General features: G+C 47.7%; 1 protein-coding gene across 4 annotated transcripts in view; it reads left to right on the top strand.

Moving 5' to 3' along the window:
* The first annotated feature begins 9,323 nt into the window (after positions 1-9,323).
* The window catches only part of Pcdh19 (protocadherin 19), a 104,760-nt gene continuing 99,618 nt past the window's right edge, over positions 9,324-14,465 (top strand). For 3 of the 4 annotated variants that reach the window (XM_036174982.1, XM_036174979.1, XM_036174978.1), the window contains exon 1: positions 10,296-13,185. In XM_036174982.1, coding sequence (XP_036030875.1) covers positions 11,039-13,185 — 2,147 coding nt within the window. In that variant the 5' untranslated portion in view covers positions 10,296-11,038. Of the gene's footprint in view, positions 13,186-14,465 lie in introns of all 4 variants that reach the window. The other variant, XM_036174981.1, reaches the window with a different exon arrangement.

Below are 14,465 nucleotides of genomic sequence, written 5' to 3'. Positions count from 1 at the left end.
CTGTGTATCCACAGAGCTTGTATCCTTATGACTGCACCACAACACTTCAATAATGTTAGTAGAGTAAGTGCTTGAGCCAAATTATATTCTTCATTGTTTCTTCAACACATGACTTATTGTAGCATATATGCCTTCATAAATACCCTTTAACTCATTGGAAAGGCATTCCCACAGCTTCTCTGTTACTAACCGCCCCTGTGCATCAATACTGAACATTTCTGCTCAGATAAATATATCATCGTGTTTGTGGTTCTTCTTTTTTAATATTGGCAGGCAGACTTGAAGCATGTGGAAGGCAGGATCCATGTCTCCAACTAATATATCTTGCCAGCACATGGTATCAAGTGTAGGCAGATCAATTAATATTTTCTAATATTAATTGAATATTAATTCTGGCTTAAAATTGAGATTGACCATTGAGTTTAAATTTATAAATAATTACAATTGACTGACTATCTACATCACACACAGATGTATCAGAACATGAAAACCCCTTAGTGTATTAGTATTGGAATGAACATTTGAAAGAACAGGAAAGAATTTGTAGTTAGTCACCATCATAACCATCATCCTTACAAAGCAATCTGTTTCAGAGAATGAATTATCTTTCCTTGTCTACTATCTATCTTAGACCACATCATGGGAACTTGAAGAAATCAAGAACTACTTGCCCACGCTGAACAAATTTATTTTGCATTTACAGAGTAATTTTCATTTATAAAGTGGCTTTACAACAATCTAATGTCCACTGGAAATCAAACAATACTGAACAGGAAACCTGGGAGGGCCTTCAAAGGCTTCCTGCCAAGGACAGGCTGCCTCTGGTAGGAAATCTTTGGTTAAAACTTTAAGTTGAGCTCTATTTCTCATGAGAGGATCAGATTTCATTGATCTCCAAGTTCCAAAGCTGTCCACAAACCCGTCTGTCCTGGATGTTGACAGCTATTTATTTCTTGGGGCAAAGAAAACTAAATTAAGTATCTTAATTTTACTCTCCTTAGCTAGGAAAATCTAACTTCATATTGGAACAGGTTAGTGGTCCACTATATAATATTCAGAACCCTGAATTGTAATGGAAGTGGGGCTTGCATGTTTCTATGTGTTGCCTGGAATGAACAAGGAAAGATTTGAAAGCCAGGCACAGTGACACATGTAATCCCAGTGCTAGGGAACTTGAGGCATGAAAATGCCAAATTTAAGGCCGGCCTTGACTATGTATGGAGTTCCTGTAGAAAAAAAAAATCATAATAAAAAATAAAAGAAAAAAAGATGTTAAACAGATGTTAAATTTGGTGTTATGAATTCTCTTGAGTCTTGATGGTAATTGCCACTGCTAGGGTCTTACTCCGGTGGTCTCAGACTATTAGATTAAGTATGCTTTATCACTGAAAAAAAACTGTTATATATTATGAATCTATGTATCTATATAATGTTTAATGAAGTAAGTTATATTCTTTCTATATTAGGAAGAAAAGTCTGGAGAAGATCATTGAAGAAAAGCTCCTTTTTCCCCTCAGAGATTGTCCTGATCTCTGCTATGGAGCATGCGATTTGATTACCTTGCTAGTCTTTGCTTTTATTGCATGACTAACAAAATTATTAATAGCTATAAAATTATTCAGGTCCTTAAAGATGCAGTCACTATCTTCTTATCTATGGTCCTTCACTTTAGTAGATTCTAGGTTGATTAGAAGTTGCACACTAGTTTTAATTTTTTAAACACATTTTCTATCAATTTAATTAAGTCCACTCTTGTTCCCCTACACTGGCACCAGAATAAGGGCTTGCCCGTCTCTCCCACCACATCCTACATGAGTGAAACAAATTGGATCCGGTTTTTCTCCTCAACTTTGGGCTGAGTCCGTCTTTTCCACTTTACTGTTTCTTCACAAGTGACCCTGCTCTTGACCCTGTGTTTGCAATCTGAGAGCTAGATGGGGGTGGAGAAAGAAGAGGATGTTCTGGAGCTTAGCAGATGGATCCCAAGAGCACAATGGCTTACCAGCCCTCCTGTGATTGTTGCCAAAACGCCTTCCTGTTTTCAAAAATGTCTCGCCCCCCTGCTCCTTTGTTTTGTTCTGCTAGGAGACTGCAGCTCTGATTTTGCTAAGAACCGAATTTGCCTTTTCAAGGAAATGCAACTGCTTGCTTTGGTGGGTAGCTTGAAAAAATTTTTTCTGCTTTCCCTCTCAATTCTCCTTCCCATCCCACCCCATGTGAACACCACTGGTTGGCTCATCAGCTCACGAAACATTGATTTCAGAAGCTGACTATTTGCTTTGGATTGTTTGGCTGGGGCTGCAACGAAGTCATTGATGGATCTCATTTTGAGCTATCATTCTGTCCACTCTATTCGGTCAGCCTTCCAGAACTGATTGCCTGTTCCCCCAAATGAAACTGCACAGCCAGACAGCAAGGATTTCTGAAGTTCCACGATTTCCCAAGGCAGAGAACATGGGGAGCTACACAGGCCTCAAGCTGGGCCCACTCCCCACTAAGATCATTAGTTCTCTCACCAACCCATCATTAGGCAGAAGACTTAATTTGTTCACTGCTGCCTAGGCTGCCATTGCAGGGTAGTTACTGTTTGGTACTGATGTTGCTACATTTTGTGATCTTTGCTGAAAGAAACCAGTGAAGCTCAAGGCAGTGGTATAGGACACTCTCCCTTTCCCTCCTAACTCCCAGCTTTTAGAAGAAAGGTCTTTGGCCTTCTATGGCCAATCTGACTCCAGCTGCAGGAAGCAGATACAAATTAATATGCCTTTCCCCCAATCCCAGTGTGCCAGGATGCAAACTCTTGGACCCCAAATTGGAATGCTTTCCCAGCTGGCAGGGCACTGTTTTCTTCTCACACACAAAAAAGGTGCATAAATTCCCTATTGCTGGAATGCTTTTTCTGTCACTTCTGCTCTGTTTGTCCCCTTTATGGTGCTCCCTCTGCCTTCTTCTGAGATCTCCCTCTTTCAGTTTACTTGCCACTGCCCCAGGGCTTGTCAACCTGAACAGATACTGTGCTTGGTGCTGTTAGTGGCATCTGTGACATGCCTTTGGTACTTACATTGCTAGCCTGGGTAATGTAACTGCAGCTGTCAAACTGACAGTTCTTCCGGTATATGGTATATTATTATTTTTCTTTCTTTCCTTCTTATGTTAGCATTAGTCAACTACTAAGTTTCTGAGTTTAATGGAAAATCAGTTGGTGGAGCATCTGGAACTCCTGGGAAGCTACAGGCTACAGGAGACTACTTCTAAGTTGTAGGAGAAGCTTTGGAAGGGTCAAGGGAAAATTTAGATCCAACCTGGCTATCTAGAATTAAAGAGTATACAATAACCTGAGTGCCTTGCTGAAATCATCTTTTGCCCAAGATACGTAAAGAAGCTCAGGAGGTTGACTCATCAGTTTGATCTTTTATTCCTCTTCTAAGTTGTTTTTGTTCTTATCACTCATTTGAACGAAATGTGACCTGGTGCTATCATGTATGATCCACATTCTTTCAGCTCCCACGCCCTATCTCAAGTCTTTAAAAGATCTGTTTTCTCCAGTTATGTTAGCACTTTGAAAACAAACTGAAAGAACGGACATATGTGCATATATGGTTTTCCAAATATATATACATTTGGAAAGCTGATCTTCAGGGCGTACTTTGTAGAGCTGATATTTTGATCAGCCCTCTTTCAGCACACTAAACAATTCCTTTCTGTAGTATCTCTGCTGCAGTTCTACTTTACTTCAATCGCCCTAGTAGAACTAGAACTGGCTTAAAGATAGAGAAGTGTAGGTTGAGAACCAAAAGCTCTGCTCCCATAAGGAGCACTAATCTAAGTGTGTTACACAGACACAGGGTCTCTGGGATCCTCGAAGTAGGTTGTGGCATCATGGATTTGGAGCAGTGATGAAAATTGTTAAATAGAAGAAAAATGCGTTTATCTTAAAAGAAAACATCCCTGGTTTTTAACCCCCTCTTCTTGTAAACATGCTGATCCCGTTGTCAATTTTTTTTGGTCTCTAATTTGAGGACCCTCGCTTTCAAGGTGCCAAAAGCCTTTCCTCTGAGAGGCTGTGGAATGTCACTCTTACCCTCCTTCTTAGTAGGGATGAGAGAGGCAGCAGTGAGCAATCTGCCTTTGAAGGGAAAGCTATCTGTTTTGAAATGTGATGGTGCTGGTGGGAACAATAACAGTTGGCATGAGATTGCACCTAGGAAACTGGCATTTGGGATCCACTTGGAGAGAATTCACATGAAAAGACAAAGGCTATAATGCTGAGAGCCCAAATGGTGCTGTCAGAACTTCACAGGTGATCACTGCAGGGTAGTGCAGAAGGTGTTAGGGAGCAGTGTCATTTATTGAAATGTATATGCTGATTTAGCCTTTGCTAATTAAATGGTCCCCGTGATGTGTGTTTATTTAGGGACAGTTATGAGTCTGGCAGCAGCAGGAGTTTGGTCCTTTGGGAAACAGAATTCCTAAAGAGAGAGTGCATAAGGCTTGAGGTCAGGGTTGACTCAGCTTCTCCAAGGATGCTGGCCTTGTCAAAATGGGAAGACTTGGAGTGATTAACAGCCTTTTAGTCTCCATTGTCCGTGACCTTTTCTGTGTTTCTTGGAAAAGGCAGGCATCAGGACCACAGTGAGCCATTTTAGCACTTAAGAACGCTTTCTGTATTTTGTTTATGTGCTGCAACTCCTGCTGTTATTGTTTTCCTTTGTAACAGGGCAAGGGTTGGTTGGGGCTTGGCAACAAGAGAAAGGAAAAAGTACAACAGACCTCAACGTCTTTTCTTGCCCCCCCCCCCGCCCCCATCTCTAGTTTTTCTGGTGTTCCAAAAGGGTCAGAAACAGCATGCATCATAGTGGAAACCACACCTCATTCCTGCTCCACAGGCCCACATCCCTGACTACTGCTCCTGTTGCCTTTGCTTCAACTGCCTGAGTCAGTGAGGGAGAAGGAGGGGAAGTCACTACAAATTGGGCAATCATTTGGGGTAGAAGGGATTAGAATTTCAGGAAGCTGTCAACATAATGAAGCCCAGTTTAGTTCTTTCTCAAGGAATATTTATAGTGTATAGAACTCCATGCTGTTATTCAATTAATGCACTGAATTTTAATCTTCACAGGGACAAGGTCCATCTTTAGAAAACTCCCTAGTCTCTAACACAATGCTGGGCACACAGCCAGCACTTGTTGATCTTACAAGGAAAGTGGTTGAGTTTTGTGTAATGAGGTCATCTTGGCAAATCACTGGATTGTTCTGCAACTCTGCTTCCACATCTGCAAAGAGTTTTTACCTCCCAGGGTTACTGTAAAGCTTCAAGAGAGGATGACTTTAGTGAGGACATTTTCCAGTCCCCCCCCCCCCCCCCCCCCCGCTTACTCCCCTTTCATTCTTTTATTTTATGTATTCTAGACAGTGTATGTCAAGTTAGAAGAGAAGATATGTAGTCAGGAAAAGTGAGATTGACTTTGGCTAGCTTTTAAGTTGAGCCTTTTTCCCCCTAAGAGAATGCTGCCAGGAAGCCGGTCAAATTATTTGGGGAATGGGATGCTCATGAGATGAAACAAAAAAATCAAGCCAGAAGACATCCAGTTTTCTGCAGCAAGGTCAGTGATGAAAAGAAGGAAGAGGTAGAGAGGCGGTGAGCAAGGGAAACTGGAGTCGTTTGAATGCTATTTTGGGGGAAGTGAAAAAAAATTTGGAGGGGAAGTGTTACAAAAAATTTTGTAAACGTATCTCAGAATTCTCCAGGTATTCAGTCCCTCATATTCTGGTATCTTAGTTTCTACCATCAATTTAAACTTTTCTGAACCAAACTTATCCTTCTGGGTCTTGGGGCAGCAAAGGTTACACTCACACATCAGCTTGATTTAAAGGTAAGGATCTCCCCATTTTTGTTTCTTCTATTACCATTATTGACTATTTTAGTGGCGTGCATGAAATTCTAAGGACAAAACCACAATTCCTTTACCAATTTTGATTCTGGCTCCAGTAGCCTAAGGAACTGACTTGGCCTAGAAAGCTGTGGCAGGCTGTGCAGCTAGTACCCAGAGCCTCCTGTGAACAGCAGTTAGATGAAAAAATGCCAGGAATAGTCACTAGATGGCGCTCTTGTGTCTCTAAAAAGGCTGAGGAGGCAGGGCTCCCTTCAGGGTTGAAGTAAACGGAAGCTAAAATGAACAGAACTTTCTTTCTGTTTTTATTATCTACATGCAGATGCTTTTATTCAGCTAGCTAATAAATTCCTGATAATGAAGGTGGTTTGGGGTCCCTCATTTAGTTAATAGCATTGTTGGAATGCAATAATCTCTGGCACATATTAGGAAAAAAACGAGTCAGAAAGCAAAGGGTGTTAGGATTATCTATAGACATAGAGTGGGGGATGGAAGAACTATTGTGTGTGTGGGGGGTGGGGGTTGTAACTATCACTGTGAGCTTGAGGGTGGAGGAGGTGATGGGAAAGAAGGGAAGCAGATACATACGCCCCCTGCCTCTCTCAGCATTTGGCCTTCTGTAAAAGCAGTTTGGTAACTGAAAGTGCTTTGGTGCTCTGCTTGGAATAAGAGGGGTGCCTGGAATGTGAGCAGTGAGCAGGAAGCCGGGGAAATGGTGCCATTGCGTTAGTGAAGGAAGAGGTTTGTCTTTGCAAAGGCAGAACATGTCTTTACAATGTGATTGCAATTACAAAGGTAATGACAGTCTACATGAATTGAATTCTCCTATTTATCTTTAAAAAGACAGCAGAATATAGACATTCTATTAGCACTCCCTAAGGTAAGAGGTCCGCAGTCTTCTTAGCTTGGTGTGTGCATCTTTTCAGATGCCACGGCAATGTTAATCATTTTACCTGAGTAATTCTTCCATTTCTCATTACCTGGGGGATTGTTAATGGCCGAGACTACTTCTCAGACTCTTTGCTCCCGCTCAATCAAGCTGTGGAGGCGCCAGTTTACTTTTATTGATCAGTGGGTTCCTGACAGCCTTCGCCACAAGGAAGCAGCATCATCCTTTTTTAACTTAAAGGGGAACAGATCGCCTTAAAGTTTACAGCTAAGAGCTTCTAAGCAATAGCATGAAAACATTTTAGCATGCTGCTAATTGTTCTGTTTAAATAGTCCCAGCAATGTTTTAGAAAGCTGCCAAACACAGAACTCACATCCCATGATCATATAGCAAACCCATTTTAAATTCCTTTTTAGACCTTTTTAATTAGACCAAGCTGTACTTCATTCCCACTCGCTGACATCAAAGGTAAATAACTATGATAAATAAAATGGAACCCTCCCTTTAGCAGCCCACGAGGTGTGCCCGCGCTGCCTGCCATGTTGTCATTCTCTTCCACTACTTGCCCATTTATTTCCCTAACGGTGTCTGCAGAAAACCAGGCGGGCCACGGGACTCCCTGAAGCCACCCGACTCCCTGAAGCCACCCTCTCTGCTGTCTACCCGCAGCTCTAAATGATCAACATGAAATGATTCTCACTGCAGATGCCTCGATTTTCTCTCTGATGTTCTGGGCTGAATTACATTGTAATGTGAAGCAAATCCCCACGAGGCAAGCGATCGGGCTCTTCCCCCTTGGCCCTGGCTACACTTTCAGAGGGTCCGGTTTCAACCTCACTGGCAATATAATTCTTTTTTTGTGGGAGGAAGCTGTCCTCCCCCTCCCCACTCCAAGGTAAAGGCTGCTAAACTAGCTCCTTTTGGATGATACATTCTTTTAAGCAGCTGGGTTGCTCTCGGAAAGAAGATGGCAGTTTTGAAAAAAAAAAATCCATTATGTGTCTAAATGCGTTTTTCCTTTTCTTGTTTAATGATTTTTAAAGGGCAAAAGCGAGTCTCATTTTGAGCCCATAGGTTCGGGCCAAAGTAGCTGAGCTAATTATGAGTTTGTTCAACCGAGACTCTCAAATAATAGAGACTACTAACTCAGAAGGAAGGTTTGCTTTTCCAAGAATTGTGAATTCAGAAGCTGTTCCCCATCCTCAAACTGTAATTCAAAAAAAAAAAAAAAAAAAAAAAACCAGGAAAAATTGTTCGTCGAAGACGCTTTTTTCAGCTCGCGATCTTAATTAAGAGTCTTGGATTTGGGAGGGGAGGAGTCCCCTTCTGTCTCTAGTGTGCCTTTGGTTCAGAAGGCAGCCTAAGCTTGATGTCAACCCCGGCCGGCCACACGGACCTCCCGTTTCCCAGCATTGGCACACACCGCAGCTGCCACCGCCGCCCAAGGGGAACTGGCAACCCCGGGAGAGACCAGGCCCCCAGGGAAGGCTGAGCGCCCACCACACCAGCGCGGGCTCACAGCTGCCAGGGAGCTTGGCTGACGTCGCGCCCACTCCACAGCTTCTATCCGGATCCAGGCTCTCCTGGCGCGGTGCGGCTCGGCGCGGCGCCGCGCGGCGCGGTGGCGTCCGCTCCGCTGGATTTCTTAAACGTAGTTTATTTATAGGGAGCTAAATTATCCGACAGGGTTGGGTGAGGGGTGAGAAAATGTATCCAGAACCCTTGGAGGCTCATTCTTTGAGCCACCGATCCCATTTGATTAAGTAGAGACCTGAGTGAGTCAGACCGGACCAACAACCGAGTCCCCAGTCTCTCTCTCTCTCTCTCTCTCTCTCTCTCTCTCTCTCTCTCTCTCTCTCTCTCTCTCTCTCTCCCTTCGCCGTGTGTGTGTGTGTGTGTGTGTGTGTGTGTGTGTGTGTGTGTGTGTGTGTGTGTTGGGGTGTTCCGGAGAGTGCAGCATCTTCCCAGTGAGGAGGGATAGGGATAATGGTTTAGGTGGATGGCGGCCTTGCTCTTGGCAAAAGTGAAGACACACTGTCCAAAAGCTTGATGAATGACCATCGCGGGGGCGCTTGCTCCTCTTTTTTCCACTACCAGAGAATAAGAGAAAACAGAAACAGAAATGCAGAACGGTGAGACAAAGGAGAGAGAAAGAGCGACAGAGGACAGAGAATGTTGCATTTAAGACAGAAAGATACGTGAGGGAGATAAACAGCAAGAAATTCAAACCCTCAGCTTTTTTCTGTAATCTCTGCAAACAAGAGATCAAGAGACGCTCAGTTCCTAGGTGGACTCAGCTTCAAAGGCAGCACACCTCAAGTCTGGACCCCCTCCCTTCCTAACTGCTTGTCCCATGCTAGTCAGGCGTCCCCCGACTCCCACAAGGGTTCTGCAGGGCAGGGTACTCTACTCGATCCGGCCGGTGTGTAAGTTTCCGGATGGCCCCGCCTCCCCGCCTCCCCCCGTCGCGCCTTGGTCCCGCCCCAAGACCGGAGCCCGCTGGGCGGCGCGCTGATTGGCTAGTGCCTGGCGTAGCCCCGCTCGGCTGCTCCGGCTCTCTCTTGCTCTCTCCAGACTCCGTGGCCAGTAGTTTGCGGCAGCGGGAGGAGGAGCAGCAACAGCAGCAGTAGCAGCGGCGGCTGGCTCAGAGGGGAGACGGACAAGCCGGCGCAGACGGCAGCACCAGCTACCGTTCACCATGCCTGGCTTGCCCGGGGGGCCCTGGCATCCTCTCCCTTAGCCCCTCGCGGGCCCGCGGTGCGCTGTCCTCTCTGGCATTCGAGCTGAGCCGATTCATCTGAGATCCGAAACCTCCCACCCCAGTCCTATTTCTTCCTGCTCTCTCATACTCCACACTCACACTTCCCATCCACACACTCACTCTTCCTCCTTTTGGCACATCCACGCACATCCCGACTCAGAGAGACAGACCTCCCTAGTGCGCTAGCGCCAGGGAGGGAGGAAGCCCTAAGCAGGGCAGAGGGACGGTGCTTCTCCTGGAGGAATGGGATCCAGACGCTCTCGCAAGTAAACTTTGGAGACGACAGAAACCGTCGACCCTGGCAGCTGCCGAGGCGGACCCCAGCGACATGCAACTGAACTAAGGAGGGCTTCCTTTGGCGGCGGCGGCGGCGGTCCTTGGAGCGACACCCCAGCCCAAACCCGGGGAGCCGAAGAAACCCCGAGTGCCCGCAGCTGCAGTCCCGCCTCTCCTGGCCGGTATCGTAGTAGCTTCCTTTCCTCACCTTCCCATTCCCTGTACCCTCCCCCCAGGGCAATTGGAAAGAGCAGGACTTTGATTTTTTTTTTTTTTGGACAAATTGCCATCTTCCCATTTTCATAAACTTGAGGCGGAGGCCTGGGCTGCGTCGGTAACTTTGATTTCCGTGATATAAACGCAGCCCCTCAACCGCTCTGTGGGAGGAGCCCTGTGCCCACCTCGGATCCCGGGCAGACGCGCCCCCCACGCCCTCGGACTCCAACCTCAGCGCCAGGGACAGTGCTCTAGCATCTCTCCCTTCCCCCTTCCTCTGCCCGCCCCGGGACAGCCCTCCAGCTCAGCCAGATCCCTGGGCTCCCAAGGATCTTGTCAGCAACTCAGACTTCTGCCTACAATCCCCTCCTTCTCTCCCCAACAGGCCTCGAAGAGGCCAGAGTGGCCCCCCCGGAGCCCGGAGGGCGCGTACCGGGCGGGAGCTCCCTCCGCAGTGAGCTGGGCGCGCTGGGGGGAGGTCCTTGCGCATGCCAGGTGCACAGACTACGCGCTCGCCTGCCCCAGTGCCGGTGCGCTGCGGCTGGTCGGCCAGTGCCTGAAAGGCTGAGCTCCCACAGCTTTAGGCGTCCGCGCCCCAAGTACAGTCTCGACTCTGCAGCTTGTGGCCGTCTGGGGCGTGCAAGCGCCACTCGATCCGCAGCCCTGCGCCGCTGCGGCCAGTCGCTCCTGGCTAACTTTAAAGGGGGAAAACTGAGTAGCCGGGCTGGAGGGAGGGGGCTCGGGGCCGCGCGGCGCTCCCTCGGCCCCACGGAGCCCCCGGACCCCCAGAAAGCCCCCACCGAGTCCACTGCAACCTCAGCATTGGAGCCCGCGCGGGTTCATCCCGCGCGCCGCCGGGCCGCCCTGGGCGGGACTCCTCCCGCGGCCTCCGGGGCCACGGGGCGCGCGCAACAGGCGGCCCGAGCCGGCGGGAAGCTGGAGCGCCGGCGGCGTCGGTCTCGGAGGGGTGTGGAGAGGCGAGGCCAGGCAGAGCCCCGCGCAGCCATGGAGTCTCTCCTGCTGCCGGTGCTACTGCTGCTGGCGGTACTGTGGACACAGGCGGCTGCCCTGATTAACCTTAAATACTCGGTAGAAGAGGAGCAGCGCGCCGGGACAGTGATCGCTAACGTGGCCAAGGACGCGCGGGAGGCGGGCTTCGCGATGGATCCGCGGCAGGCTTCTGCGTTCCGAGTGGTGTCAAACTCAGCTCCGCACCTGGTGGACATCAACCCCAGCTCTGGTCTGTTGGTCACCAAGCAGAAGATCGACCGAGACCTGCTGTGCCGCCAGAGCCCCAAGTGCATCATCTCGCTAGAGGTCATGTCCAGCTCAATGGAGATCTGTGTGATTAAGGTGGAGATCAAGGACCTGAACGACAATGCTCCCAGTTTCCCGGCCGCACAGATAGAGCTAGAAATCTCTGAGGCAGCCAGTCCGGGTACGCGCATCCCACTGGACAGCGCTTATGATCCGGACTCAGGCAGCTTTGGAGTGCAGACCTATGAGCTCACACCCAACGAGCTGTTTGGCCTGGAGATAAAGACGCGGGGTGACGGTTCGCGCTTTGCTGAACTCGTGGTGGAGAAGAGCCTGGACCGCGAGACACAGTCGCACTACAGCTTTCGCATCACAGCACTGGACGGAGGTGACCCACCACACTTGGGCACAGTTGGCCTCAGCATCAAGGTGACTGACTCTAACGACAACAACCCGGTGTTTGGAGAGTCCACCTACTCAGTGAGCGTGCCTGAGAACTCACCTCCCAATACACCCGTCATCCGCCTGAATGCCAGCGACCCAGATGAAGGCACCAATGGCCAGGTGGTCTACTCCTTCTACGGCTATGTCAATGACCGCACACGTGAACTCTTCCAAATTGACCCACACAGCGGCCTAGTCACTGTCACCGGTGCGCTAGACTACGAAGAGGGACACGTGTACGAGCTGGATGTGCAAGCCAAGGACCTGGGGCCCAACTCTATCCCTGCACACTGCAAAGTCACCGTCAGCGTACTAGACACTAATGACAATCCGCCAATTATTAACCTACTATCAGTCAATAGCGAGCTTGTGGAGGTGAGCGAGAGCGCCCCCCCGGGCTATGTGATTGCCCTGGTTCGGGTGTCTGATCGCGACTCAGGTCTCAATGGACGTGTGCAGTGCCGCTTGCTGGGCAATGTCCCCTTTCGGCTGCAGGAGTATGAGAGCTTCTCCACTATCCTTGTTGATGGACGGCTAGATCGTGAGCAGCACGACCAGTACAATCTTACGATTCAGGCTCGAGACAGCGGTGTGCCTATGCTGCAAAGTGCCAAGTCCTTTATTGTGCGCATCACTGATGAGAATGACAACCACCCACACTTCTCCAAGCCTTACTATCAAGTCATTGTACAGGAGAACAACACTCCTGGCGCCTATCTGCTCTCTGTCTCTGCCCGCGACCCCGACTTGGGTCTCAATGGTAGTGTCTCCTACCAAATTGTGCCATCACAGGTGCGAGACATGCCCGTCTTCACCTATGTCTCAATCAATCCCAACTCTGGTGATATCTATGCGCTACGATCCTTCAACCATGAACAGACCAAGGCATTCGAATTCAAGGTGCTGGCCAAGGATGGCGGCTTGCCCTCGCTGCAAAGCAACGCCACAGTGAGGGTCATCATCCTCGACGTCAACGACAATACCCCAGTCATCACTGCCCCACCCCTGATCAATGGCACTGCTGAGGTCTATATTCCTCGAAACTCTGGCATAGGCTACTTGGTGACTGTAGTTAAGGCAGACGATTATGATGAGGGCGAAAATGGCCGAGTCACCTATGACATGACAGAAGGTGACCGCGGTTTCTTCGAAATAGACCAGGTCAACGGAGAAATCAGAACCACTCGCACCTTTAATGAGAACTCCAAGGCTTCCTATGAGCTGATAGTGGTGGCCCATGACCATGGCAAGACGTCCCTTTCTGCCTCTGCCCTTGTCCTAATCTACCTGTCCCCAGCTCTTGATGCCCAAGAGTCAATGGGCTCTGTGAACTTATCCCTGATTTTCATTATTGCTCTGGGCTCCATTGCTGGCATCCTCTTTGTCACTATGATATTCGTGGCCATCAAGTGCAAGCGTGACAACAAAGAGATCCGGACCTACAACTGCAGGTAGAGCCAACTTTTCTTTTCTTTCTTCTGTGTTTTGAATGAGTAAGGTGTGTGTATTTGTGTCTGTGTAAAACCCTCAGTGCGTTTGTTTCCTACTTAAATGCATGCAGCATACTCACAGTGCTTCTTTGTGGAGGGTGAAAAGTTTGTGACAGTCCAAGTTGATCAATTCTTTTGATCTGACAATTTGCTGGAAGACAATCATTTACTGTTTGAATGGATTCTGTCACATAATGATGATGAGCAGAAAAGCAATTATCATTTTAAAATTTGCACAGCTGTCTCCAATGAAGTTGAGGTGGAAAAAAATGAGAGAGGTGGAGGGAGGGAGAACCAGAGAGTGAGAGAGGGGGAGGGGGAGAGGGGGGAGAGGGAGGGAAAAGAGGGAGGGAGAGCTACAGAGAGACAGATTTTTGTATTTTTAGCCAAAGTTCTATGTATCACGATTTGAGGGCTTGATTTTCCTGGAGCACAATGTTTTGCAGACAATGGCTGAAAGGAGATGGAGTACTGACAGCTGCCTTGTCCTGCTGTAGGGTTATACTCAAGAGAGAGCTGGGGAGTGAGAGTTTATGATGGGAAACAGAGAGTAGGAGGAAGAGAGAAAGCAGTGTGTGGGGAAGCAGGTCATTAGTGGTTTTTAGTGTATTCTTGGCTTGTTTTGTATCTAGTCCCCAGACATCTGGCTATACAAAGTGAAATTCGGTCAGGCATCTGTATATTTTCAAATATCTGCTTGGTTGGTGTGTGAAGACCAAACATCCCAATGTGAGACAAGAGTTTGCATCCAGATGTTTCTGTAAAATAGCAATTTCTGGACTTGGCTATGCTTTCCTCTAATGTGGTACTGTGCTGTGGCATTAAGATCTGGTTGCTACCAGTGGATGTCACTATGGGCTATTGTGTTACAGTTTCTCTGAAGTGTGAGTGGGATGTGTGTGTGGGTAGGAAAACAAGAGCAGAGGAAAAAGAAGAGAGGAGAGAAATGTAGACACTTGAATGGCATGTAATGTAATATTTTTTTTAAAGTCTTGATTAACACATTAGAGGTTCTTGTTGAAAACTTGCAATTTGATAGAAGAAATAAGTCTAAGAATTTCTAGAATCCTACTTAGGATAATGCATATAATTTTTTTCCAGCAGTGTCTCATCGAAACAGTTGAAAAAAGTTATTTTTATTTTCTTTACTTTGCTGAAAATGAATGGTGCTGCTATTTCCAGCCAAGGTGTGTGTGCTTGTGTGTGCTTTCAACACACCTACACATCCACTGTATCTTGTG

Source organism: Onychomys torridus, chromosome X (genome assembly GCF_903995425.1).
Source record: "Onychomys torridus chromosome X, mOncTor1.1, whole genome shotgun sequence".
NCBI lineage: Eukaryota > Metazoa > Chordata > Mammalia > Rodentia > Cricetidae > Onychomys > Onychomys torridus.
The sequence above is the reverse complement of the archived record's forward strand: the minus strand, read 5'-3'. Positions and strand labels throughout refer to the sequence as shown.